Source organism: Musca domestica, unplaced genomic scaffold (assembly GCF_030504385.1).
Source record: "Musca domestica strain aabys unplaced genomic scaffold, Musca_domestica.polishedcontigs.V.1.1 10, whole genome shotgun sequence".
NCBI classification, from domain to species: Eukaryota; Metazoa; Arthropoda; class Insecta; order Diptera; family Muscidae; genus Musca; species Musca domestica.
The window spans coordinates 11328296-11355192 of NW_026712115.1; the positions used below are offsets into that span (position 1 = coordinate 11328296).

Below are 26897 nucleotides of genomic sequence, written 5' to 3' on the forward strand. Positions count from 1 at the left end.
CTTGCCTCCTTTATTTGGTCCGTTTTTGTATTCAAACCTTAGACGACAAAGAGGATCAAGAGAACGCGAGAAATGCAATAGTCTCTCTAATTGACGACCACTTACAACAGACGAAATTGAGTATAAGAGATAAACTAATAATGGACACAGTGGGTAGAACAAAACAATTTTTAAAAGAAAATAAAGATGTATTGATATTAAATGCTGATAAAGGGGGAAAGACGGTTGCAATGCACAAGATGGACTATGATATGAAAATGAAAACCATTTTAAATGATATTTGCACCTACAAAAGGTTAAAGCGGGACCCAACTACGACATTACAGAATAAAAACAACAAATTAATAGATAAATTATATAAAATGGGAGTAATTGATATGATGGAGAAAAATAAATTGACAATCAATACTGCAAATGCGCCAAGAATCTACGGGCTTCCAAAAATACATAAAGAAAGCACACCTCTAAGACCAATATGTTCTTCAATAAATTCACCAGCTCACGGACTTTCCAAGTATATTGTAAATATTTTAAAACACTTGACAGGGGATTCACCATATAACATTAAGGACGCAATTGATTTTAAAACCAAGATAATGAATTTGGAGATTGAAGAAGACGAGGTATTAATATCATTTGATGTAGTTTCGTTGTTTCCCAGCATACCGATTAACCTAGCTTTAAGAACAATAGATGAAAAGTGGAACATGTTACAAAAATACACGAAAATACCTAAAGACGTTTTTAAAGAAATACTGACCTTTTGTATAAAGGACTGTAGATATTTCATATACTCGGACAAGGTGTACGAACAACGAAAAGGACTTCCTATGGGATCACCAGCGTCACCGATCATTGCTGACATCGTAATGGAGGAATTATTGGACGCTTCTTTAGAAAAACTGATGACAAAGCCGAGAGCAGTAACAAAATACGTAGACGACATTTTTTGTATAATGAAGAAATCGGATATCAACACCACATTAAATATCCTAAATACATTCAACCCGAGCATACAATTTACACACGAACTGGAGAAAAATGACAGACTACCCTATTTGGACTCAATAATAATCAAAAAAGGAAGAAAACTTATATTAGATTGGTACCAAAAACCAACGGCGTCAGGACGATTGATTAACTTTTATTCTAAACACCCTCGACGAATAAAAATAAACACAGCGACTAATTTTATCAAAAGGATTTTCAATATAAGTGACGAACAATTCCACTCAGAGAACGAAAGAAAAATACGCCACATATTAAGCCAAAATGATTTTCCAAAAAGCACCATTGACGACCTAATTATACACGCAAAAACGGACCAAATAAAGGAGGCAAGACAAGAAAAGATATATAAAGCTGTTACTTACATCCCGGGATTCTCAGAAAGACTTGGTAAATCAAACATCTACAATAAGGACCACTATCAATTAGCGTTTAAATCTCGTAATAATGTCGACAGTCTGTTTAGTAAAACAAAATCTAAAATTAAGAATGAGGACAAGTGCAATGTAGTTTATAGGATAACATGTAATGGGGACGATGCTGACGTATGCCAAAAGTCATATGTCGGCACGACAAAGACGAAATTAAAAACTAGACTTTCCGGACATAAATCGGATCAAAAAAGTGACAAGCCTCTCGAACAGAAGACTGCTTTAGCTGCCCATTGTACATTGACAGGACATAAACCCGACCTTAAAAACGTCGACATATTAGCACAAGAAAATAATTACAAAAGACGATTTACATTGGAAATGTTACATATTATAAGTTTACCAAATGACAAACGCATTAATTATAAAACCGATACAGACCATTGTGCTCACATTTACAGAAGCCTAGTTCATAAACACCGACGAAAGAAAAACTTAGTTTGATAGTGACATTTAAACTCAATAGACGAGCTTTTTACTTTAAAAATGTATGTTATTTATTGTGTTATATATTGTTAAAATCAGTTTGTAATTTGTGTTTTTTGTAAAACAGATCCCTGAAGATGATTTCCGGAGGAAATCGAAATATTGGATGAATAAAAAAGGAAAAATTCAAAAATAAAAACATAGTTTTTTAATGACCTTAAGCCAAGCTATTAACCAAATAAGTAAAATAAATATAACAGGTCAACAATATACAACAACAACACGTGAATATAAATTTTCAAACAAAACACTGTGTCGCAGCTAGTCTCGTTTTATTTCTAGGAAAGGGCTGGATTTAACAACAAGAACAAGAGCAATTAAATAGAATTTATGTTTCGTTGGACTTTCAAAGTAAAATAGAAGCACGCCCTTGAGATTTACAAGAAATAGCAAATGATGTCCAATTCAAAAATAAATACAATTGCTAATTTTCATTTACTATGTTTATTTGCATTGAGAGAGACGAAGGGTTCCCACTGAAGGACAACGACTAATCATTACAAAGTTTTCGCTTTGAATTGCTGCCGAACTCTTTCACAATATTTGTTTGAACTTTTTTTCATTCTGTTTGTCTTCATTTCAGATCTAAACTTGCCGTCCTTAATAATCGTCATGCTTACTTTTTGCTGGTCGACAATGGAACTCAAGCGAAATATGGTGCCGAGTTGATACTGCGCAGGAAACTAGAGAAGTTCATATCGAATTTGAAACTGCATCCTTGTAAGTTGAAGTTGCATCATTATGCAGGATAATATACTCCTAATTTTTTGCTGTTATTGTAAATAGTGGAAAATTTTGTGGAAATAGTTTGAATTTCAATTTAAAACAAAACGATTGCAATCCAAACTGTTTCATGACATTGAAAATTCCGCAAATTATTTTATGACCAATCCCCTCCTCCCAATGGTAAAATAAACTTTCACTTTTCGAAATGCAAATCGTTTAACAACATTGAAAGACATGTTCCGGCATTGTAAACATGCATTTCATTCATTCCACACCGTGGCGACTATAGTAGCATAACGAGAGAGAGAGAGAGAGAGAGAGAGAAAACAAACGCAACAACAGCATCGTTGCAAATTACCATGTAATTTATTCCCCATCCTCTCTCCTCGGGACAATTACTCGACATCCCATGATGACGAACATGAAATACATATTCCAACAATGTCGGACAAATTCATTCCATGAATCCGTGGCATTACTGCGACATGTTCGAAGCATGTTGTAAAGCACACCAAAGTCTTTTTTTTGACAATCGTTTTTGTTGTTGGGAATGTTGTTAAATGGTTTTTCTATCGCTTCAAATGGTGATAGTTTCTGTTGGTTGCTGCTTCTTATTTCCCCCTCTGTTTTCTCTTATTTGTTGCAGTTACACATTCCAGTACTCCCGTCGTTTGTCTCGTTATCGAGGGCGGTACAAATACGATACGTGCAGTTCTTGAATACGTGACTGATACGCCACCCGTGCCAGTGGTGGTCTGTGATGGATCTGGGCGTGCTGCCGACCTGATAGCATTCGTACACAAGTAAGTAACAAAAGCAAACAGTATCACCGAAAAAAACTATCCGTTTCTTTGAGCATCGCACATCGCTTCACTGGCTGATTGACACAGGTGGGTTGGTTAGTGAGAAAACATTTGGTATATGACCACAATTGTACCTGTACATGCTAGCAGTGCAATGTCAAGCATATAACCGTCCAAGGAGACATATGACAAAACAAATGATTATGCTTGACTTTATGTGAGTGTGTGTGTGAATAAATGAGCTTTGTTATGTGAAATACATTACTCTGATCTAAATATTACATCAATGAACTGACAAATGTGTGAGATAAAAATAGTAAAAGTGGATTGCGAAATCTTTAAAGGACTTTAATACCGATGAGTTTACTTCGGGATACATTTTTTTTAAGTTTTAAATTTTTAAGTGGGATCCTGCATAAAGAAAATTGTGTCCATTAGTGACATTTAGGATTATGATGATACAAATTCACTATCGAGCTTTTAACTATAGAATCTGTTAAATATCTACAAAAACCACTTAGCTTCCTTTTTGTAGAAGATTTTACTTTTTATTTAGATTTAAACAACTTATGGGTTGGCGTAGAATGGGATACTATCATTAAAAAAGAAAACTCATTCGAAAGGAAATGCTTTATAGTTTTAACTGTATGTGTGTAACATAAATATAATATATGTACATTATATATGTTTAAGTTTAAAAATTGTTGGGAGCGCGTAAAAGTCTTCTGCGAAAGTTTTTCAAGCCGAACTTTGAATACCCTCCACCATTTGGAACGAATTTGTAAATTTTCAAAAATAAAGTCCGTAAAAATTCTGTTAAAATTTTAAAATACCGAATATAGCCGTTATATTGGGGTCTATACGACATGGACCTACATAGGCCTTGTTTGTCATAAGCCATTACCATATTGAAATTCGAAACTTGAAATAAACGGTGAATAATGTAGCTAAAATCAGCAAAATATCGTATAATGGGCGGTACCGTTATATCGGAGCTGTGCGAAAACCTGGACCAGCATAGACAATTTTCTGTCACAGGCTATAACATCCATTACGAACGTCAATTCGGTAAGTATTGTACCTATCGAATATAGGGAGGTACTGATATATGGGGCCTATACGAAGACCTGTACCTGCATAGACAATTTTCTCTCACAGACTGTAGTTTCCATTACGAACTCTAAATACGTAATTTGAAACAATTATGTTAAATAATGACGCTAAAATCATCAAAATACCGAATTTTGGGAGGTACCATTATATGGGGGCTATACGAAGACGTGGACCTGCACACACAATTTTCTGTCTTAGGCTGTAGTATCCATTTCGAACTTCAAATACCAAATTTGAAACAATTCCGATGAATAATGTCGCTAAAATCATCAAAATACCGAATATCGGGGGGGGGGGTACCGTTGTATGGGGGCTATACGAAGACGTGGTCCTGCACAGATAATTTTCTATCATAGGCTGTAGTATCCATTTCGAACTTCAAATACCAAAATTGAAACAATTCCGGTGAATAATGTCCATAAAATCATCAAAATACCGAATATCGGGAGGTACTTATGTATGGGGGCTATATGAAAACGTGGACCTACATGGCCCATTTACAAACTTATCCTGCCTACTGGAAAGGTAAACACGTGTGCAAAATGTTAGCCTTTTATCTCAATTCGTTCGAAAGATAGCGTGATTACAACAAACAGACGGACAGACAGACAGACGGACATGACTAAATCGACTTAGAATTTTACGTTGATCAAGAAATATATACTTTGTTGGGTCTGACATGAGTATTTCGAGAAGTTACGAACGGAATGACAAAGTTAATATACCCTCCATAGTATGGTGGAGGGTATAAAAACCGTAGAAAAAGTCGTTCAAATTCTATCCCTTATATGGGAGCGTTATGAAGACGTGTTCCTTCATAATTAATTTTTTATCACAGACTGTAGTACCCATTACGAAATTTGAAACGATTCTGGCGAATAATACCTCTAAACCATCAAAATACCGAATATCGGTAGGTATCGTTACATGGGTGCTATTCGAATACGAGGACATGCACACGCGATTTTTTCTTATAAGTTGTATCACCCATACGAACTTTAAATACAAAATTTTAAACAATTCCGGTAAAAATTTTGTTAAATTCATCAAAATATCAAATATTGGGAGGTACCCTTATATGGGGGCTATACGAAAACGTGGATCCGTATAGACACTTTTGTGTCATTCATTGCAGTACCCATTACGAACATCAACCACGAAATTTGAAAGAATTCTAAAATCATCCAAATGCCAGATATAGGGGGCTATGCAAAGACGTGGACCTGCATAGGCAATTTTCAACTCTAGCATTCTAAAAATAAAATGACTGTTTTTTGGTACATATTCATTGGTTCTTGGCGTCAGTTTAGTAAGAACATACTTCCTATGACATGTCTTTATTTAAAAAAGGGGTTTACATTCTGTTTTGTAAGTAGTTACTGGTGCCGAAACGTACTTTAAAACTTATATCTAGTTCTTTTGCTGGAAAGTTTACAATCATGCTAATACTTTTCTTGACGAAGGTTTTCTAGTAAACAGTTTTTAAGTGGAGTATTAATCATTCCCATTGTTTGCTTTCTCTCAAATTTAACTAAATTTTTATTAGTTTTCGGGTACAGGCATAGACAAATAACGATATAGACGAAGAGATAATCTCATTGACTATGATCGAATTGAGTGAACCGACCACGCTGCTCATTTTTAAATGCCAATAAATAAATAAATGAAAAAAACTAACTATTTAATGAATGTCTTTGAATAAAAAAATAACCGGTTAAAAGTTTAATTGAAAAATGCTGAGTTATTTGTCTGTGTCACTTCTACCTTAATTGGAATTTGGTACAGGAACGGGATTTTCGTAAAGAGTTTTCTATGAAAAAAAATGGAACAACTTATATTTACTGTGAAAACTTTTTGCTGGAGCTACGATTTCATTGCAGACTTACAAAACTGAAATCGTATTCCACATGGAATAGTGTTTGATTTTCATTTAATTAAGAACAAATGTCCCTTAAATTCTCTATCAACTTCGCCTTTCAAAAAGTTTAGAAGCTGTCCAAATTAAATACCATCATATTTTGTATAACCCTCAGTACCTTCAAAGATATAAGGCCATGTATTATATTTTCAATAACATTTATCTCATTTTAATTCCAAGTTGTTAGCCTCTTTTAATCCCTAATAAATTTAACCCCCTTTTTATTTTCATTTCCCCTTTTTAAAGAATTTCTGAAAAGTTTTATAAAATATGCACATCTACAGAATAAACAAATTTTAATTACATTCAACCTTTGAGAGGCCATAGCCAAACGTTCCCTTTGTCTTTGGTAACTGAAACCACTTTCGCCGCAATTTGATACGGGGAGTGGCTGGCAAAACCCCAAACCAATGGAAACATAAATGTTGAAAGGTCGGCTATTATAATTTGGTGGTGGTTGGTGGTCATTGAAAGTGCTGACTGTTGTGGTTTTGCATCTCGCCAAACATTTACTATGTTTTAATTAATTATTTTTTGACCAGTTTCTGGAGCATTTTCTTGGCGTTTTTTTTTACACCGCAATTTATATTAAAGTCAGCCACAATGCAGCGGCTATTATAGTAAATTTTCCTATTTGTTGGTACGGCACCCCTTGGCCACCATTTTAATCCTTTCATTCAATTCATTGTTGCTGTGTTTGCAACTTTATTTAAAGCGCTATATTTTTTAATTTTACAAAATACAAAAAAGAGTGTCTTAATGCATCAAGCTAATGGTATTTTCTTCTTTCATCTTTTCTCTTCGATTTATTTATTTATTCATTTGAATTTCTCTTTTCAGATATGCCTCGGATGGTGATGAACAGCCGGTGTTGGAATCCATGAGAGACTATCTTATTGGCACCATACAGAAAACATTTGAAGTGGGCTCCGATCAGGCAGAGAAACTCTACCAGGAGCTGTTGCAATGCACTCGCAATAAGAACTTGGTAAGAAACATGAAGAATTTTTAATGAACTGTTAAGTTTTAAATTAGAATAGAATCGTTTAAAACTAGGCTTTTATGAAAGTATCAAACCAGTTAAAATTATGTTCCCACAATTTGATGGTTGCCTTCGAACTAAACAAATTTCAATTGTGCTCCCTTTTTAACTAGCTGTGCTCCCAAATTAACTAAGTTTTTATACCACCGAAGAAAGAAAAGTAAAAATTTTAGTCAAATCGATTAGAAATGTGGCCGAAACCCTCGCAATACCTTAAATCAGGGATATCTATATAAGGGTGGACCTATATTGATAATTTATAAAATATATTGATTATTTAATAAATAACCCCAACATTTGTCGAAATTAAGTGGAAAAAAAACTTGAATTAGGGTTAACCTTTATATAGGAATTTTTCCAAAAATGTAACGGTTTTTTTAAACCAATGATTCTTAAAGCAACGGTTCTTTAAAATTTTTCAAAGGCCTATAGTAAATATTTTGAAATTTGTCTCAAAATATTGTGGTCCCAATGTATATGGTCAAGGCTTTATAAAAGCCTTAAAAAAGTTTGCCATAAGGATGAACAATTTTTTTGGAATTTGTAACTACAAACCGTTCGTTTAGATAGGATTTAGACCTATAGTAGAATTTTAAGAACTATATAAAATTGTATGAAAAAAAGGAACACGTGCCACTCTTTGTATTGTATTTATTGGCTCTGGAAAGTACTTAATTCCCATGGTACTTACTTACGTTAAAGTAAGGGTTCTGTAAGATGTTACTGCTGCCAACATGATCTAAGAAGCTGATTATTTGGTAATAGAATTTTTCCAGGTAATACAGTACCTGAATGAATGCTATGTCAAACTACCAAGATCATGTGGAAACAAGTTAAAAAGTATTCGTCGATTTGTGAAAGATATATAGCCTTAGCCAATATTTTGAACTTTTTTGGGGGTGGAACCAGAAAGAGTGGACCTATATATCTCATATTTTCATTGGACCTATAGGTTAGGTTAGGTTAAAGGACGCGCAGCTGCATTTAGCAACTGCTCCACTCGGAGACCTATAGGTCCATTGTGTTCATCCTAGGAAAGAGTTAGAGCGAAAGATAGAGAAAGTATAAGAATTGACAGTAGGAAATAGATAGTACGTAGTCTACGGCTGAGTTTGCCGTGTCGTCTTTAGCCACTTGAACCTTCTGGCTAATTGAAGGATCACTGCAGGGTCCGTGGTAGAAAAAGAGGACAAATCACGTGACACTAGTTCTCCCACTAGTTTATGTCTCACGTTAATGAGCGCTGGGCAGTGGCAGAGCAAGTGTTCGATTGTCTCAATTTCTTCTTCATCTTGACAGATCCTGCAGTAATCAATATCATCGCTGTCCCATTTTGAGGTCATAGCCCTCACCTTACAGTGACCTGTGATGATGCCCACCACAAGTTTTAAATCTGGTTTAGACAATGACATCAGCGATCTTGTTCTCTTCTCTGAGAGCACAGGCCAGATTCTTTTGGAGATGTACCACGTTTCATCCAGCCATTTTTGTTGTGTCTTTTCCTGGTAGTGTTTGCGAACGATCTGTAGGAAGTGGCACAGTGGTGGTTTGACCGAATTATCTATTTCTATTGTAGTTGATTCGGATCCTAGCCTGGCCAATTCATCTGCAGTTTCGTTACCTGTGATATTGTAATGGCCGGGAACCCAACAAAGCTTGATTGACAACCTAGAGTGTTCCAAGGCTTCCCTGCAGCTTAAATTGGACCTATGGTTAAAAGAAATATTGAAGAAAATCGCTGACCTGTTTTAAATTTAATGAAAAAGATATTTATTAACAAGTTAAAAAGCTGTAAGTTAGGCCGGGGCGAATTTTGAATACCATACACCAATTAGAATGAGTTTGAAGTTTAAAAAAAATAGAATCCGTTAAAAATTCTGTTAAAATTTTAAAAATACCGAATATAGGGAGTTGCCCTTCGGAGGCTACAACGATTTTACAAACGGAATTACAAAATTAATATATCCTCCATACTATCGTGGAAGGTATAAAAATGTTGCCCCTTGTAGAGGAGGTAGGAGTGGGCTTATAAATCCCATATTGCTATAGATATTGTGTTGGTAAAAATGTTGGGTGTGTCAAGTTAAAAAAGATTTGAATGTTAATTTTGCATTTTGAGTGTGATAGGTATTCAAAATTTTGACCAGTTGTGGGGGAGATTCCATTTTCATACAAGATCCATAATTGGAAGAAATATTGTGATATGTCGAATTTCATAATGGGATTCTTCCTTCAGATTTTATAAGCCTTGCGATTATTCAAAATGTTTACCCTTCGTGAGGGAGGTACAAGAAGGAGTGGTACGATTTATTAAATCTTCATACCAGACCAGACCTATGGCTATTGGAAAATTAGAACGCAATTGTATTCTTCTTACCATTTTGCCAAGTTTGAAAGAAATCTAATGATATTTTCTCTTTCAATGAGTTGCATTATTTTCTTTTAGAATTGTTACCCTTTGTGGATGAGATACCAGGAGGAGTGGTCCGATTTTGTCCATCTCCAAACACGATATAAGTTTCGAAAGTTATCGTGGGCACCAGACAGACAGACGGACGGACACCCCTTGATCAATCCAAATGTCCTGAAACGAAGTTGGTCCAAAGAGACCTAGGGTCTAACACGGTTATTTCATGAGGAAACTTTGGGCCGTAAGAAATGATAAATACCCTCTGTAGCCATGTATAATAAGTGTTAGCATACTATTTCTATAAGGAAGTTTTTACTGGAATAACCCATTATTAGTCAACCGAAGCTCAAAAGAATTGTTAACAAAGGTCGACTATTTGAACTGTTGACTTAACTGCAATTTGTTACTTAAGGATCGTTGATTAAAAATGAATAACAATTTCATAATTTCGTATATTTATATATTTCTTGATCTTAATGGGAAGATACATCTTCCTGTGCAATATTATTAATATCGGCCCAATATATACATATCGATGTTGTGCATTTAAAAAGGCAACCAAACGAATCGGTTCTTATTTCTTATTTCAGATTTTCAGTTACCATTCTTTAATAATAAATACACCAATAAACACGCTATCAACTTCGATTATTTTAAAGCATTAGTTAATCTCAATATTCTTGAATTTAATATTTTTTCATTCTTCTTTAATTGATTTCATCTCAATATTTAATACAATACGAATTACTCTCCAACAGATAACAATATTTCGAATTCAAGAAAAGCCAGAAGGTGAGGCACAGGAATTGGATCAAACCATTTTAACGGCCCTCTTCAAATCGCAGCACTTGAGTCCACCGGAGCAATTGAGTTTGGCATTGACCTGGAATCGTGTTGACATAGCACGCAGTGAGATTTTCGTCTACGGCCAAGAATGGCCGAACGGTAAGTTAATGGGATTGTAATCTGCAGAAAACGAAACAAAACCCCCCAAATAGCTCAAGAAACATCAATTGAATGGCGATGAGTCGTCACGACCCAATCATATCCTATTTCTCATAATGGACTTTGCATAAAATTTCAATAATTTTCTCATTTCCTTTTTCTTTCTATCGTGTATTTTTCGGTTTTTGTTTATTCGCCTGTTTGTCTGTGTGGGTGTGGGTGCTTGCTTGCTTACTTTAAATCCCCAAGGAGCTCTCGATGAGGCCATGATGCAGGCACTGGAACACGACAGAATCGATTTTGTTAAGTTGCTATTGGAAAATGGTGTTTCAATGAAGAAATTTCTGACAATACCACGCCTTGAGGAACTTTACAATACCAAACACGGTCCAGCAAATACTTTAGGGTAAGTGCCATCCCCTCTCTCCCTTTGTTCGAAATCATTTACATTTTTAAAAAAGAAAAAGACAAAAAAAAAAAGAAAACATGGGATCATTGTATTTGGCCCCAAAGGCTATTTATGTCGAGACATGTGTTCAACACAAAATATTTAATAATTTATTCTTTTGTTTGCCATTCCATTCCATTCTTTTTTTTTTCAGCTATATTTTACGCGATGTTCGTCCGCATATACCCAAAGGATACGTTTATACTTTACACGATATTGGTCTAGTTATTAATAAATTAATGGGTGGCGCCTACAGGTATGTACTCTAGTTCGCTCTCTCATTATAATGTATTTTGTTTTCGATTTTCTGTTGTTGTTGTTGTATTTGGCATTGATGGCACAAATCGATTTCATCCCAGGGGTCCTGCCAGGCTCTTTTCATTAAAATAATAGGAAACAAATAAAAAAATTAAAGCATGGCAAATTCCAGGCCACATAAATTGAAAATATGCTCTGTTCAAACCCATACCACCTACACATATCCATAGCCACAGTACTTGGTATATTGGGATTGTATGTAATTAATTTGAATTTAATTCATATAGATTATCCTGATTTGAAAATTTATTTAAATTCTGTGCAGCATTCTGTTCGAAATTTAATTGATATTAAAATAAGAATGTTTGTGTATAATTTCGATTCAATAGAAAGGTAAATTTCTTTATAATTACGAACAAAGGCATTGTCCGTTCGGTTACTTTTCAAAATTCAATAGCTAAAGTTGAAAATGGTCAAAGTGGTGGAATAATTTAGGGGGTTTCTTAAACCTCTTTGCAAAATGAAAATGGATAAGCATAAAAAGAAGAAAATTGTAGTTTCAGCAGCTTATGAGGAGAAACGTAAAAAATAGAGGTTAAAATTAAAGCAATTAAACAAGTTTAAAATATTGTCCCTAAGGACGAAACAAACTGTCCCAGAATTGCATTGAAAATAGTAACATAAAGTCACGGTAAGGAATTTAATAAAAGGCTACATTTGTACCAACGACGCACTATGTAGCGAGTTCATATAAAATATGACCAAAAATTGAAGGAGTTGGCAGAGGTTTCTGAATTTTTGTACAATTACTTATTGTTGGTATATTATGTCTAGGATTAAATACTAGGAAGGTAGTTCCAGGTTTTCATATAACCCCTATATAACGACATCTCCGGATGTTAGGTATTTTGATGATTTAAGCCTCATTTTTTAATAAAATTATTAGATATTCGGTATTTAGAGATGGTAATAATTCCACATCCTGCGGCAGAACATTGTCTACATAGATCCACGTTTTCCTATAGTCGGATGTCACGGTACCTCAAGATATTCAGTATTTTCAAGATTTAAGGCACATTTACAAGGGCAGTGAAAATTTTGATGTTCGCAGTAGATACTAACCAATTGCGTATATGGGAACACGCTTTCCTATATCCCCAATATAGCGGTACCCCGATATGATTTTAACTTTTTCTTTCTAATGAATTTTTTTAACTTATTTTTTTTTATATTCTGCTTATAGTGACGGAACATTGCCTATACAGGTCTACCCTTTTCTATGTCCCCATGTAATGGTACCTCCCGATATGGAGGATTTTCATAATTTTGCACTGCCGCCATTAAAATATCCGAAGTTTTTAACAAATTCTCCGATTTCGTTGGGAATTGCTGTTTAAAAGAAAACGCGTTTGAGTACTGAATCCGAATACATTTATTTTCAAAGGTTTTCCTTACCTATTGGAATGGCTATTGGGTGTTCGGCCCAGCTGATCGTAACATGTTTTTACTTGTTTGTATGACAGAAAATTTTCTGTGCAGGTCCACGTCTTCGTATAGCCACCATATCACGGGTACCTCTCGATATTCGGTATATTGATGATTTTAGCGAATATATGCACCGGATTTGTTTCAAATTTAGTATATAAAGTTTGTAATGGATACTACAGCCTATGATAGAAAATTCGTCGTATAGACCCTAATATAACGGCTACATTTGTTACTTTTAAGATTTTAACAGAATTTTTAACGGATTGTATTTTTTTTTTAAATTACCAAATTCGTTCCAAATGGTGGAGGGTATTGAATGTTCGGCCCGGCCGAACATACAGCATTTTTACTTCTTATGTAACGTAAATTCGCTAGAATATGGATTTCTTGCATATGCGTGTTTTTGGTCCATTTCATTCTTCTAGAGATGTCATGTCATATAATCGTGAAGAAGAGCTTAGACCGGTTTTTGAAGCATCAAGATCAAGCCACATTTTTTATTTCCTTTCTCTTCCGTGCTATGGAGAATTCAAAACAAATAAAAAAGTGCCAAATAATTTTTATATTCAAACTTTTTACCCTTTGTGGTGGGCCAATATTGACCATTTCGTGTCTGACCTAAGTCTTATATAAATAAAGCAACATGCCATATTTGGACTATATCGATCTGATCATTTTAGATCAGTTTTAAAAAGCAGAAATGAGCGTGTACCAGATATATTGGACTGAAGTATTCGACTTAATCTAATACGGAAACAATTTTTGAGTTGTGCGAAATGTATAGAAAATCCAATTTTATGCTAATATATACCAGAAGGGGTGAACCGATATTTATCTTCTTACAACAGATCGTGCCTTAGTTATAATGTAGGAATGTGTGACATTTGAAGAGGATCCAGATGTTTATTTGGCATTTATGATCCTTTGTTATGTTAAATCTCTAAGGAGGAGGAAGGTGCGGACTGATATCTACCATCTTCACAAAAAATCGTTCAAATTCCACAATTTATAAGAGTTGTAATACTCGATTCGAGAGTTAGCCAGACATACGGAGAGACAAACGGACACCACTAGATTAACTCCACATGTCCTGAATCGGATTTCTTCCAAAGAGACCTAGAGTCTAAAACCGTTATTTGGACGGTAGTACTGAGGGTATAAAAAACTTTAAGTTTAAGATTCTTTTATAAAGGGTGTTTTTTAAGCTAGATAGAACTTTAAATTGTAAAAAGTAACACAAAAAATTAAATTTTGATGAAACTTTTTTTATTTGCTTCAGTATACTCTGACTAATCATCATGAATAGACTCACGCTTGAACAATGCTACGAAATTATCCAAATTTACTTTAAAAATCAGGCTCTAGAGCAGTTGGCAAATGACCCGTTGTTTTATCGCAAAATTGTGTTCAGCGATGAGGCGCATTTTTGGCTTAACGGGTTTGTTAATAAGCAAAATTGCCGCGTATGGAGTGAGACCAATCCACAAGAGACTCTATAGACTCCATTACATCCAGAAAATGCACCGTATGGTGCGGTTTTTACGCTGGTGGCATAATCGGACCTTATTTTTTCAAAAATGAGGCCGGAGCTCGCGTTACGGTCAATGGAGATCGTTACTGCACCGCTACCTTAGTTAAAATGTTGGAATGTGTGAAATTTGAAGAGGATCCAGATGTTAATTTGGCATTTTACTGTATTCAGAAAATACAGAATCTTCGTCGTTCTAAAGGTCGGAAGTTCGATTATCAATTATTTCTGATTTCGTTTGAAAGTAAATCAGAGATATTCCCGATTGAATGGAAATTTTAATATTTTTTTTCAACCTAAAAATAAATGTTGATATTTTTTCAACAAAAGCTGTAGTCCATTGCACCTGCTAAACATTACCGAAAAACAATCCAAACCACGGTGGGATTTGATGTCATAAACTCTAACTCCATGCAAAATTACCTCGATTGGTCCATAATTGGGATCTGCAGAGGTACATTTCAACTATTTCAAATATTTTGCCAATATTTAAAAATACGAAAGGCTTCTATTCTGACCCTAATCGTAACTCCATGCAAAATTTCGGATTGGATCATAACTGCGACCTGTAACGACGACGAGACGACGACTCGATGGACAATCATAACTAGATCGACGTAAATCGGGGAAATTGGAAGATCGATACACCACATGGTTGGCCTAACACAAACATTTTAATGTATTATATACTTTTTAGCGCAAACTTAGAATACAATGGTGTTATAGATGGTAATTAGAACCTTATTTTTATACCCTACACCACAAGGTGGTCAGGGTATTATGTCTTTGTGCATTTATTTGTAACAGGCAAAAGGAAACGAAATAGACCCATAGTTCCTTTTGATGATCTGCATAGAATCACTTTCTGAGTTGTCCGTCCGTCCGTCTGTCCATGTATTCTTGTGAACAAAATGCAGGTCGCATTTATTATCCGCATATAAAAGTATGCCAAATGTGATCGAAATCAGTTTGGATATAGCTATAGCTCCTATATATATTGTTCAACCGACTTTTTTATTTTTGTCCTCCGCAGCCGTAGTATGCACTCTGTAACAACAATATTTGGGGAAATATATTAAATACAGCTCAAAAATACATTTGCTAAATTTTATCGAGATCGGTTCAGATTTGGATACAGCTCCAATATTTAACTTCGTCCGATTTACCATTTATTGTGCACCAAACGTCTAATATTTGTCCAAATGGGATGGAATTTGGCACATACGACCGAATTTAGTCTAGAAGGTAGTATGCCAAATTTGGTGAAGATCGGTTCAGATATAGTTATAGCTCCCATATATATTGTTCATCCGATTTATTGTATTTGTTACCTACAGCCGTAATATGCACTCCGTAACAACGATATTCAGGGAAATATATCAAATACAGCTCAGAAATATCTTTGCCAAATTTTATCGAGATCGGTTCAGATTTGGATATAGTTCCAATATATATTTTTATCCGATTTCAAATTAATTTCGCACCAAATGGGCAATACAAGTCCGAATTTAAAAGATACAAATGCTTCGGCATATTTATTTCTTTGAATTTTAAATTATAATTATAATCATAGCGTGTATGATTGAATTCTCCCATAAAAACTTTTAATTATTAAGTGGAGCTCAACTAAATTAGCAAAGTGGTGTAGGGTATCATAAAATCGGCCCCGCCCGACTTTAGGACTTCCTTTACTGGTTTTATTTAGAAATTTTAGCATATCAGTTTTATGCAATACACACAATTTTGAATTTGTGCCAAAATGGAAACAGTTGAAAACTTTATATTTTAAAAAAATTGTCTGTATTATTCTATCGAAGACTTGCGAAAGGCAATTGGCTTTGTATTTCATAATAAACAATAACACTTTTAGTAAGGGTAAAATTTAGTCAACCGTTTTAGTAAGACTTTTTTCAATATTGAATGTGTTTCTGTACGAAAAATGTAAGAAAGTGTTTTATCCTAATTCAAAATGTGTTTCATGATTTAAACTTTATCTCCAGTAAAATGGTTCACTGGCATGTCTATCTACTGACCTATTTTCGTTCAAGGAGTTGTTTTTTTATAGGAGCTATCGATATGAGACCACTTTCCTTCCTTTTTTTTTGTATTTCCGCCATAAAAATCTCGCCCGACTTGATGTTTTCCTAATGCGCTTTTCTAAGACAAACATTTTGAACTAACAAAACTTCATAAAAATAACGAAACCTATATAAATCACAAAACTGTCAAGGTGAATAGTTTTGGAATCAAAGTCAATCTAGCCAGTACAGACTCAAGTCTCAAGTTAAAATTGGAGTGCAGAAAAATTTGATGTTCTGTTTAACTACACAAAATGGTGTCAAATGTCAACAAAAAAAAAAACTTTTATTCGATAGAGGTGCCTAAAGGATTCAGATTTACAAAAGTTTTATTTGTTTGAATTGCTGCTACCTTTTTGGGTTGTAGAGTTTTATTAACCGCCAAAGTTTGCCGAGTACATTTACAATGACGAGAAACACATCCATCAAAACATGAGATGGAAAATGTGTGGCAGTATATTTTAGAAGATAACTTTAGCATCAGGGTTAGTGAAAGTTGATAGTTTACCGTTAGAGAAAACAATGCCAATGTTTTTCGCCCTTTTTATTGGGATTAAATCGCAAGTGTCGAATCCAACTTTGTATTTAATTGAATGTTATCCAAATCAAATTGAAATAATTTGTGGTCTAAATTTCAGATCATATTATACACGCCGAAAATTTCGTCCTATTTATGCCAAAGTTATGAACAGCTATGCCAATGCTCACCGAAAATCATCGACATACCAACGATATGCTGGCGCCAATTCATTAAGTCTGGTCACGGGTCTATTGCCCTTCACATCGGAGATGGCCCTCTTCGAATTTCCGTTTAATGAGCTGCTGGTAGGTCCATGACAAATTCAGCGCCAAAAAGACGTCCTTAGTCACGTTTGATCATGTTTTCACTTTTTTTAATTGCTTACCTCTAGATATGGGCTGTGCTAACAAAACGCCAACAAATGGCACTGCTAATGTGGACACATGGCGAGGAGGCACTGGCCAAGTCATTGGTGGCCTGTAAATTGTATAAAGCAATGGCACATGAAGCTGCCGAAGATGATTTGGATACGGAAATCTATGAGGAATTGCGTTCGTATGCCAAAGAATTTGAAAGTAAAGGTGAGTATTGGTAAATTGGGATGCAATTGAATTATGCAAGTCATTTCAAGTAACCATTTCAAGAAATAATAACGGACCTAAGAGTAGCATTTAGATAATATTTTCCACGAGTCTCATTCTCCGCTAAAATATTTCTGCTATTATTCGGCATATAAAGTTATTTTCAATTTCAAGATGTGTTAATCACCATAGATATATTTCGATATAATTTATTTTTATTATCTCAAAATTGTTTCTTTTCTCTGTATTCTAGGTATTAAGTTGCTCGATTTCAGCTATCGAACAGATGCCGAAAAGGCTCAACGTCTATTGACGTGTGAATTGCATTCTTGGTCCAACCAAAGTTGTCTATCACTTGCGGTAGCAGCTAATCACAGAGCACTCCTGGCCCATCCCTGCAGTCAAGTTATATTGGCTGATTTATGGATGGGTGGACTGCGGACACGAAAAAACACTAATTTTAAGGTACCCAACCATAACATATTCATTAATTTAAAGGCAAGCTTATAACAGAGTGTCCTTTTATTTATTTTCAGGTTATATTAGGTTTAGCTCTGCCATTTTATATCAAACACTTGGATTTCAAATCAAAAGAAGAACTACAACAAATGCCTCAAACCGAAGAGGAACATTTGGAAAATCAAAATCTGGACAATGATGATTCGGATCGTTCCCATCCGGATGCTGAGGTAAGTTGACCTTTTGTCCAATGATAAGTGAGAAGGAGAAGATTTCATTTTAATTCTTAATTTCGTACTTGCAAATGACATTGGAGGGATTTTGTGTTGTTTTTTTATATATTGGTTGAGTGTTTATTTTTTTCAAATTTTATTTTGATAGATATTTGAATTTTTGGTTAGTATTTTTACATGTACATATGTAATTAACAACGGGAGTTATCGTAATTTTGTTTGTGTACATTTTGTTGATATTGCAGATACTGTAATACTTCTTTGATTTCCAGACAATCCCTTTGTTCCACTATTTCTATTATAACCTACCACTACTACTACTATTACTACTACCACTACTACTTCTATTATTATTGTCCTAATACTTATTTTCTAGAATCCTCTCACAAAAGCGAAAAGGTCAATTTCTTTGAAATATAGGATGGGCAGTAATAACAATAATGCTGAAAAGGTAGTAAATCAATACTTTGTAATATTCGTGATATTCGAAATTCGTGCATAACCATATAAATAAATATGTGTCCGAGTATCCCCACTCCCATTCCCACCACATGCATACATAGTACATACACACAATGTATATGTGACATCGGTCGACAAACACACACCCCCTTCTTTCCCCTGTATATGTTTCCGTTTACTAACCACTTTTTAACAATTCAATGGTTTTTTGTTGTGATTCTATTTTTTTTTTATTCGTTTAATGTTGTTTGACTTGATTTTGTTCCACGTTTTCAAGGTGAATATACAGCAATGTTAAAGTCAATGTTTTCATCATTAAATTCATTTGTTTGAATATCCAGTTTGAATTTTCTTCAATATTCTCCAGTAAAACAGCTGTCAATGCTGTCTCAAATTATAACATATTAATGATTTGTTATGAGAAGATCTCATCTTCTATTAGAAGAAGAGAAGATCTCGTCATCTATTAGGATGAACGACTCCAATTCCGAAGTCAAATCCTTAACCCATATCCTATTCTTCATATAAGAAAAATCCTTGATTTTATATCCTTCATATTTTTTTATTCAACGAATATGAACAATATATAGTTTTATTATTAACACAATGTCAATAATTTCTAAGAAAAAGTTCCCAAAAAAATCACCAAATTGAGAAAAAGTGGCATTGAGTTTTAATGCAGAGACTAGGAACAGGTTCCTTTCTACCAGAATTTCCAATGTCGTCTACTCTTAAGTGTTAATATTCTATAAATAAACACGATTTTATTAATTAAAAGTGCCAAATCCGTTCTGTGGCAAAAAAAAAAAAAACTACAGTTATCTACAGTTAAGGCTGCAACTACGAACTATGCCCGAAAAAGATTTTTTTTTTAAATGTAATACATGCAATGTCTTAATATTGAATTAAGTTAGCTATTCGGTGTTGTACACCAGGATGCTCCAGTCGGGACGGAGGCCCAGCAAGTGGATAATATTTTCACACGAAAATAATTATATAAAATCGGACCGAGGAGGGAACTCTGAGATTAGAGAGTCGCTCACCTACATTTATTCTGAAGGAGCGGCGCCTGAGAAAACTAGTGATAATTCTAGAGGCTTCACTGTCAAAGTTAAAAGGCTGGAATTTACATACAATTAATAAAGAAGGCTTATGTCCACATCTCCTGTCGAAGCCTTTTTCAACAAAGCTACTAAAATGCGAGTGAGCAGAACTAACAATCCCGTAAAATCCTGCTTTCTTCTTATAAACCTTGCCAAAATAAAGGAATCGAATAGCTTTGCGAACGGCGTTAGAAGGGAAATAGGCCCTGATCATAGTCTCTCTTTAGAAAAGAATCAATCATAGCCTACTTTCAAGGCGTACTGCCATGGTGAAGTGAAGTGAATTGTAAAAAAAGGCAAAACTAGACTTCCTCCCTTATCAGAGTTATGTTGAGGATGTTCTTAATATCGCCTGGGATCGACAAACCCACTAGTGAGTTGTTGTTCACAGAGAAGCTATTAGCAGCAAATGAACTGCTAAACGACACGATAGGAGTATGTTCTACAATCCACTCCAAAATCATGTTGACTTAACTCTGAAAAGAATCGTCGAGTTAACGGCAAAAATTGGAAAAATAAATTAATTAACGAAAATTTTCGGCAAATTAGCGACCATAACAAAGTAGTCGCTAAGACCTACCGATAGACTAGTTGTTGTTAAATTTTAATGCACTTTTTGTATGCAAATTTTGCGTTTGAGAGTTACAGATTTTCGTTGGCAACGGCAAAAACGATTAGAGAATCCCACTACTGGTCCGCCAGTATCTCAGATATGATCATCACAATTGTCCGTATAAAAGGGGACTGAAAGGACTCGCGAAGACCTGTGATTCGCTGGGTCTTAATACTTAATCATTTTCGAACTTGCGACGTTTCAATAATCTTGTGGATTTTGCGGATAGCGGTCGTGACATCTAGTCGTCGTTAAGGATCACGCGACTTCCGCGCTAATATAATGTAATAAAATCATTTTTATCTGGATTTGACGATTAGCGAAAATTCAACTCCGTGTAAAAAGTGAGCGAGTGAGCAATTCTTCAATGCTCCACATTTCCAAAATATTTTTGAGTGATGTTTCCACAATCGTAAATTAACTGACATAATAAAAACGAAGTTAGTATGTAAAGGCTATTCGTCTAGATTCTAGTTTATGGTGCTGATTGCAACCTTAAGGAAAATTAAAGCGAATATGATTAGACATTCAACTATTTTAAAATATATATTACAAAAGGCTAATACAGATCCATAAGCATAATAAATAAACAAATAACCATTTATGGATCTTATCTCCTTTTCAACAGGACAAAATCGTTGACTTGCTCTATTTTGATACGAATTTGTCAGCTAGGCAATCACATTTTGTTGCTAATTTGTAGCCTATTGTCTATCACATTTGTATTATGAATAGAATAACAACTGAATGTGCGTAACTGTGTGTGAGTGAATATGTGATTTTAACCCAAATCAAATTATATAATTTTGTCTATTTGTGTACGTAAAAGTTTACTAATTAGCTAACACATCCCGTTTGTAGTCCTGATTATGTGTCCGTGCCTATTATTATCAGATAAGTTATTTTTTCTTTTTTTCCAATTCTATTCGTTTTATTTCCATTAGTAAAACAGTATCCAAATTGAATTTTAGGGTTTCCTTTCCATATATAAATTTGTTTTTGATGGCGCATAGCGTTGCTAATATTAGTGCTAATATGGATATTTGGCTTTACAATTAAGCTGATAGTAAAATTCCATATCCGGCTGAGGTACATCAGATAGGGAAAATAAACAGATGAGTCAATGTAAAAATTTATACCCATGTCACAGGTTTTGTGATGTGTCAATGTAAATATTTTTCGTTTTTAATGACATAAATAAACCCTTGCATAGAATCTATTTTTAAAGGACACACAAAAATGTTATTTTTAAATAAAAATAAAATTGATTTAACCTTTAAGAGAGGACTTGGTTTGACTTATTAAAAGAGAATATGTGCAATAAATTCAGGAAAAGATAATCATCTTATATAGATATACACTGTCACGATTGACGCTCTCATTTGATACTTTTTTCCTACACATTGAAAATCGTAATTTTGAAATGAAAATATATACATGTTTATACTGCTGAAATGATTTGTATATTTGTTCCCCTCTCCTCTCCTTTTCATTCCATTCTAACTAAAGTACAAATTGCTACAACTTGATTTGGCATCACCATCCCCAAATTATAGTTTAGCAAATTCCAACAATGTAAGTTCAGTTTAAATTAAATTTGACATAATTAAATAAATTAATTATTTTTTGTGTGTGTATTAGACGGCTTTCATTGTCAACATATCCATTGCTCAGTTTATTCAAGTCATTTTGGAATATGGTCATATGTTTTTAGAAATAATTTTATGATATAAAATTGAATTTTAATAAAATCTTATTTTATGTTTAATAATAATATTGAAATCTTATTGGAAGTTATTCAAACACAAATACAAATCAATATTTCTTCTATTTTCCTTCCATATGGGAATGGAAAAGAATTGAATGTAACTATTAAAGACAAGTTATATAGTACTGAAATATTTATATATTTTTAGAATTTAACAATAATATGCAAAAGTTGAAGATTTCAGGAAAGGAACTCACAATTTTCGTTTTCATTTTTTATCAGATTTTGCAAAACTTTTTATTTCCTGTTTCCTATTCTTTGTGGGTTTTTGTAACAGAGGGTACATTAAGCTGGTCGGTAGTTATTGATCAAAAGAATCCTTTAATACTCTATAAAGTATTCACGACTTTAAGCAGATGATTTGCATAAGTTCGTCTGTTAACTACTCTAACATTTGAAAGGATTGATCTATATGCTTGAAATTGTGCTCTAAATCCTATTGTTATGTTTCCAGGTTTTGTGTACTGTACATGAATCAGTACAGAAAGGAATCAGAATTTGGTATATTTTACTAATTTCTGATGAGAAAGACACAAAGGGTGACAAAGGGCGATTCTTCCATTTTGTGACGAAGCTCATCTTTCGCTCAATGGGTGTGTAAAAAAAATTGTCGATTTTGGAGTGATGATCAGCTAGAAGCAATGCAAAAGCTACCAATGCATCCAGGAAAATTCACAGTTTGATGGGAGTTATGGTGTGGTGGCATCATTCGACCGTACTTTTTTAACGATAAAACGAAATTGTGAATGTTGACTCCTTTTTTGTCCAAAACTCAAAACATTGACTTGCATGAGATTTGGTTAAAAAAGACAGACACACAGCACGAGAGTTCGTTGAGCATTTATAGATCGCTTGACTTATAAGGTTCATGTCTACGCAGACAAGATCGCTTCAATTGACACTCTGGAAAAGAGCATTAAAGCATTTATTCGTCGATATTTTTGAAAAGCTCACAATTTTATTAAACTGTTGGACCATTTGTGACGCATTCGGAGGCAACATTTGCATAAAATAATCTTCCCATCATTAAATTATATGGACAGTACTATAAAGAAAAATAAAAAGTTTCTTCATTTTTCAGAATTAATGTGATGTTAGTATTCTCAGCCGTATGCCTACAGGGAGTATATATCATTTGCTGCGGTCAAAACGTGCTTCATCGAAATAACTGTTTGAGACCCCAGGTCTCTTTAGACTCAAACCTTTTCAGGACATTTCGAGTCGATCTAGCGATGTCCGTCCGCCTATCTGTCTGGCTGATGCTCACGTATCTCTGTTTTATTATTATCAAATTCAGATCGAGTTCGGAGATGGGCAATATCGGGCAACTATTTCTGGTACCTCCCAACCAAAAAGTTCAAATTTTTGAAAGAAAATAATTAATCTCATAAAAATGGAAATAATCACCAGATTTTGTTCAAACTGGGAAATATCTGTCCATTCCTCCTGGTAACTCTCTCACGGAGGGTCATAAATTTGAATAATCATAACCTTATAAAATGTGAAATGATAATAGCCCGGTTGTCTTAAAAGGTACAACTCAATAATTCCACCAACTCTAGGTCTGGTATGAAGATGGTGTATATCGGACCACTTGGCACATCCCAATATTTTTATCAGCACAAGATCTGAATATGTAAATATGGAACTTATTGGCGCATTCCTTCTGATATTTGATACCACAAGGGAACAACATTTTGAATAATTATGAGCATCACAACATGCGAAAAAATCAGATATTTGCTTCAATCTTCGTGTAACTCAAAATCAATAGATGTAATATAAATATGGGTACGTGCCTCATAATTGGCCATCATTGTGAATAATCACAACACATATGAAAATATATTGTAATAAATTTCAGTTTCAGGATGATGATATACCATATGTTGGCAAAACCGACTGATACCTTTTAATTTGTTTTTTATTTATTTATTTTTTTTAACGACTTTCCTATAGCTTTTAATAAATCAACCTTAATTTCTTTGTAAATTGTAACATGGGTTTCTCGCTGGCTGAGGAAAACTCAATCGCAGCCAAGATCTTCATAAGGATCCACTAAAGCGAATTGACATCAGAGATAAATGGATGTTGTAATTAATGATTCCATATTCAGTTTGTTGACGTTAATCGGAAACTATGATGTAGGGACATCGGTTTGCTGACGATGTGCTGGTAGTCGGATATCATGATATTAAAAAATTAGGATGTAGACGAAGTATGTAATGGGAATAATGTTCGGGTTGCAGACGATTAAAAGTAAATTGATACCTTATGGGTGTTTGTCGAGTTGCAACAGGTTGTGGTTAATCGGGAGCTACGATATTGACGATATGAAGATGATCAGGAATTTCGACGAATAAACGTCGAGTGTTCAGTTCCCGTTCGATGGATAGTTAACCGGAAAATTGTTGAAGTGGCTTTCAGCTCGCAGGTGTTAGGGTCGTGTATAAGTATTGGCGATTGAATGGTTTACGAACTTTAATCGATCGCATTATGGTCTACCGTCTACAATTATCTTAACGTCTCTACTATAGATTTTGGTTGAAAAAAAAAAAATGTGTTGAATATCCTATTGGAAAAGAAAACCGTAATTAGAATAACAAAAGCTAGATCGAATTTTCTTTCCCAGCTAACAATTCACTTACATGGGGGACAGCAAATATTCAAATACTCAAATTACCCTTACATCAAGCCCGCAATGATTTACTATTCTTTTTGTGTAGCGTGGTTGGGAAATTGTCTAGTTTCTTTTAAAACATTTTTTTTTTTTCAAAATTGAATCATTGGTTCAGTAAAAGGATTAGTAGTCGAAATGGTTTCCATCACACACATGTATGATTGTTAGGAATCGAAAAACTATCTTGTTAATATAATTCGGAACGATTACTTCGGACATATTTTTTAGTGTTTTCATTTCTATGGGTATCAAAACTCGGCACGAAGGAACTACGATTAATGTGTACCGCCTCTTTAAAAAAAAATGTAAAAACTTTATGTTAATATTACTTTATATTATTTCACGTTAAGTTGATATATGCAAATGCATATATGTTTTTGTTTTTGGTCCAATTTAGGAAACATTAATGAATATTAATATAATATTATGACATTTTTATCAGGATCCAAAAAGAATACACCTAGAATCCAAATTTAACGTCACACGGAACAGCTATAGATAATGCATAAAATTTCCCGGTCTAGAGATATTGAAATAGTACCTAGGCCATTTCACAAATACGTAACTGGTCTTTTTTATGAATTGTCTTTTATTTAACATTCCAAATTACTTGGTATTTGCCAAGGCGCATCTGTAAACCAATTTCGATCTGATTGTGAATATTTAAAGTGTGTTCCAAATTTTTTGCAAAAACAAAATTAAGTAAATATTGCTTAGCTAATCAACTGGTGTATTAACTGAAATAAGACTCAATTTTTTTTTTTGGATTTTATCATTACTGAAATAAATGATGACAGAATCACAGAGTTTTGTAAACTATGACATTCTTTGAGTATATTAATGAAGTGTACATTGTATTTTACCCCCGTATTTTTTATTTTTACATTTATTTAATTTCAAAAAATGTATTTTTTGTTCCAGCCTTTGTTTGTGTCGTTGAACTCTATAGTTGTGTCAGTCGAATGTTGTTTCGCATTTGCTTAAAATCAAAATTATTTTTCTTTCACTCGAAGACGCTCAAAAATTGTAACTGACATAAACTGACAAAAAATCTGAAAATGGTCTGCAAAAAATCCCCTTTTGTCTGTCTATAACAAATATTTCGTGTGCAAGTAGATTTATTGGATTGATTTGTTGCATTAGTTAATAGAAATGTGAATGAAGATTGATTGATTAACTGATTAATTGTTTGCTTAATAAATGAAATCTAAAAAATCTTGATTGATACCGTGAAACTCCGCATTGAAACCTTTGCAGGCACTTTTGGCGGACACATATTCATTGCGTGACACCAAAGTTCATGAAAACGGAAAAGTGAGTAAAATGCATTTTTATTTCACTACATCTTTCATTTTATCACAATTTTTGGAATATGAAGAAAACAAAACGAAAAAACAACAACTCCAGCCACATACATACATACATTATTTACATATATAGAAAGATAACTAAACACCAACATTTTTTCCTGGTATTGGCAATTCTATTTTCATTTGATTTCAATCTCTTTTCATTAATAATTGTTTTGACCTCTGGCCGAATCTTTTCTTTTTATCTCTTATACACCAAAATAAGCACTTCTTTTGAACACACTGAAAATACTCTTCTTTCAATCTTTCCACTATCGTATTAGTAATTAAACTTGGCTTCTTATTTAATACCGTAAAATATACCCAGTACTACACCAATCGTAGAAACCCGTAGTTAGGAAGGTTTTCACAATTGAGTATATTTACATAAGTTTTGAAGTAGTCGTCCTTGGTACAAGAATATACAGCCAACAATATTTGATTGAA

At 34.0% G+C, this 26897-nt stretch overlaps 1 protein-coding gene across 8 annotated transcripts in view; it reads left to right on the forward strand.

Moving 5' to 3' along the window:
* Window positions 1-26897, forward strand: part of LOC101890348 (transient receptor potential cation channel trpm) — a 279771-nt gene that overhangs the window by 219615 nt on the left and 33259 nt on the right. For 4 of the 8 annotated variants that reach the window (XM_059126496.1, XM_011297763.3, XM_059126476.1 and 1 more), the window contains 12 exons: window positions 2509-2645; window positions 3298-3454; window positions 7326-7473; window positions 10696-10882; window positions 11132-11288; window positions 11485-11586; window positions 17321-17507; window positions 17594-17783; window positions 18037-18248; window positions 18320-18472; window positions 18852-18926; window positions 26359-26415. In XM_059126496.1, the coding sequence (XP_058982479.1) occupies window positions 2509-2645; window positions 3298-3454; window positions 7326-7473; window positions 10696-10882; window positions 11132-11288; window positions 11485-11586; window positions 17321-17507; window positions 17594-17783; window positions 18037-18248; window positions 18320-18472; window positions 18852-18926; window positions 26359-26415 (1762 nt within the window). The remainder of the gene's footprint in view (window positions 1-2508; window positions 2646-3297; window positions 3455-7325; window positions 7474-10695; window positions 10883-11131; window positions 11289-11484; window positions 11587-17320; window positions 17508-17593; window positions 17784-18036; window positions 18249-18319; window positions 18473-18851; window positions 18927-26358; window positions 26416-26897) is intronic. The other 4 variants (XM_059126483.1, XM_011297759.3, XM_011297758.3 and 1 more) reach the window with 3 other exon arrangements.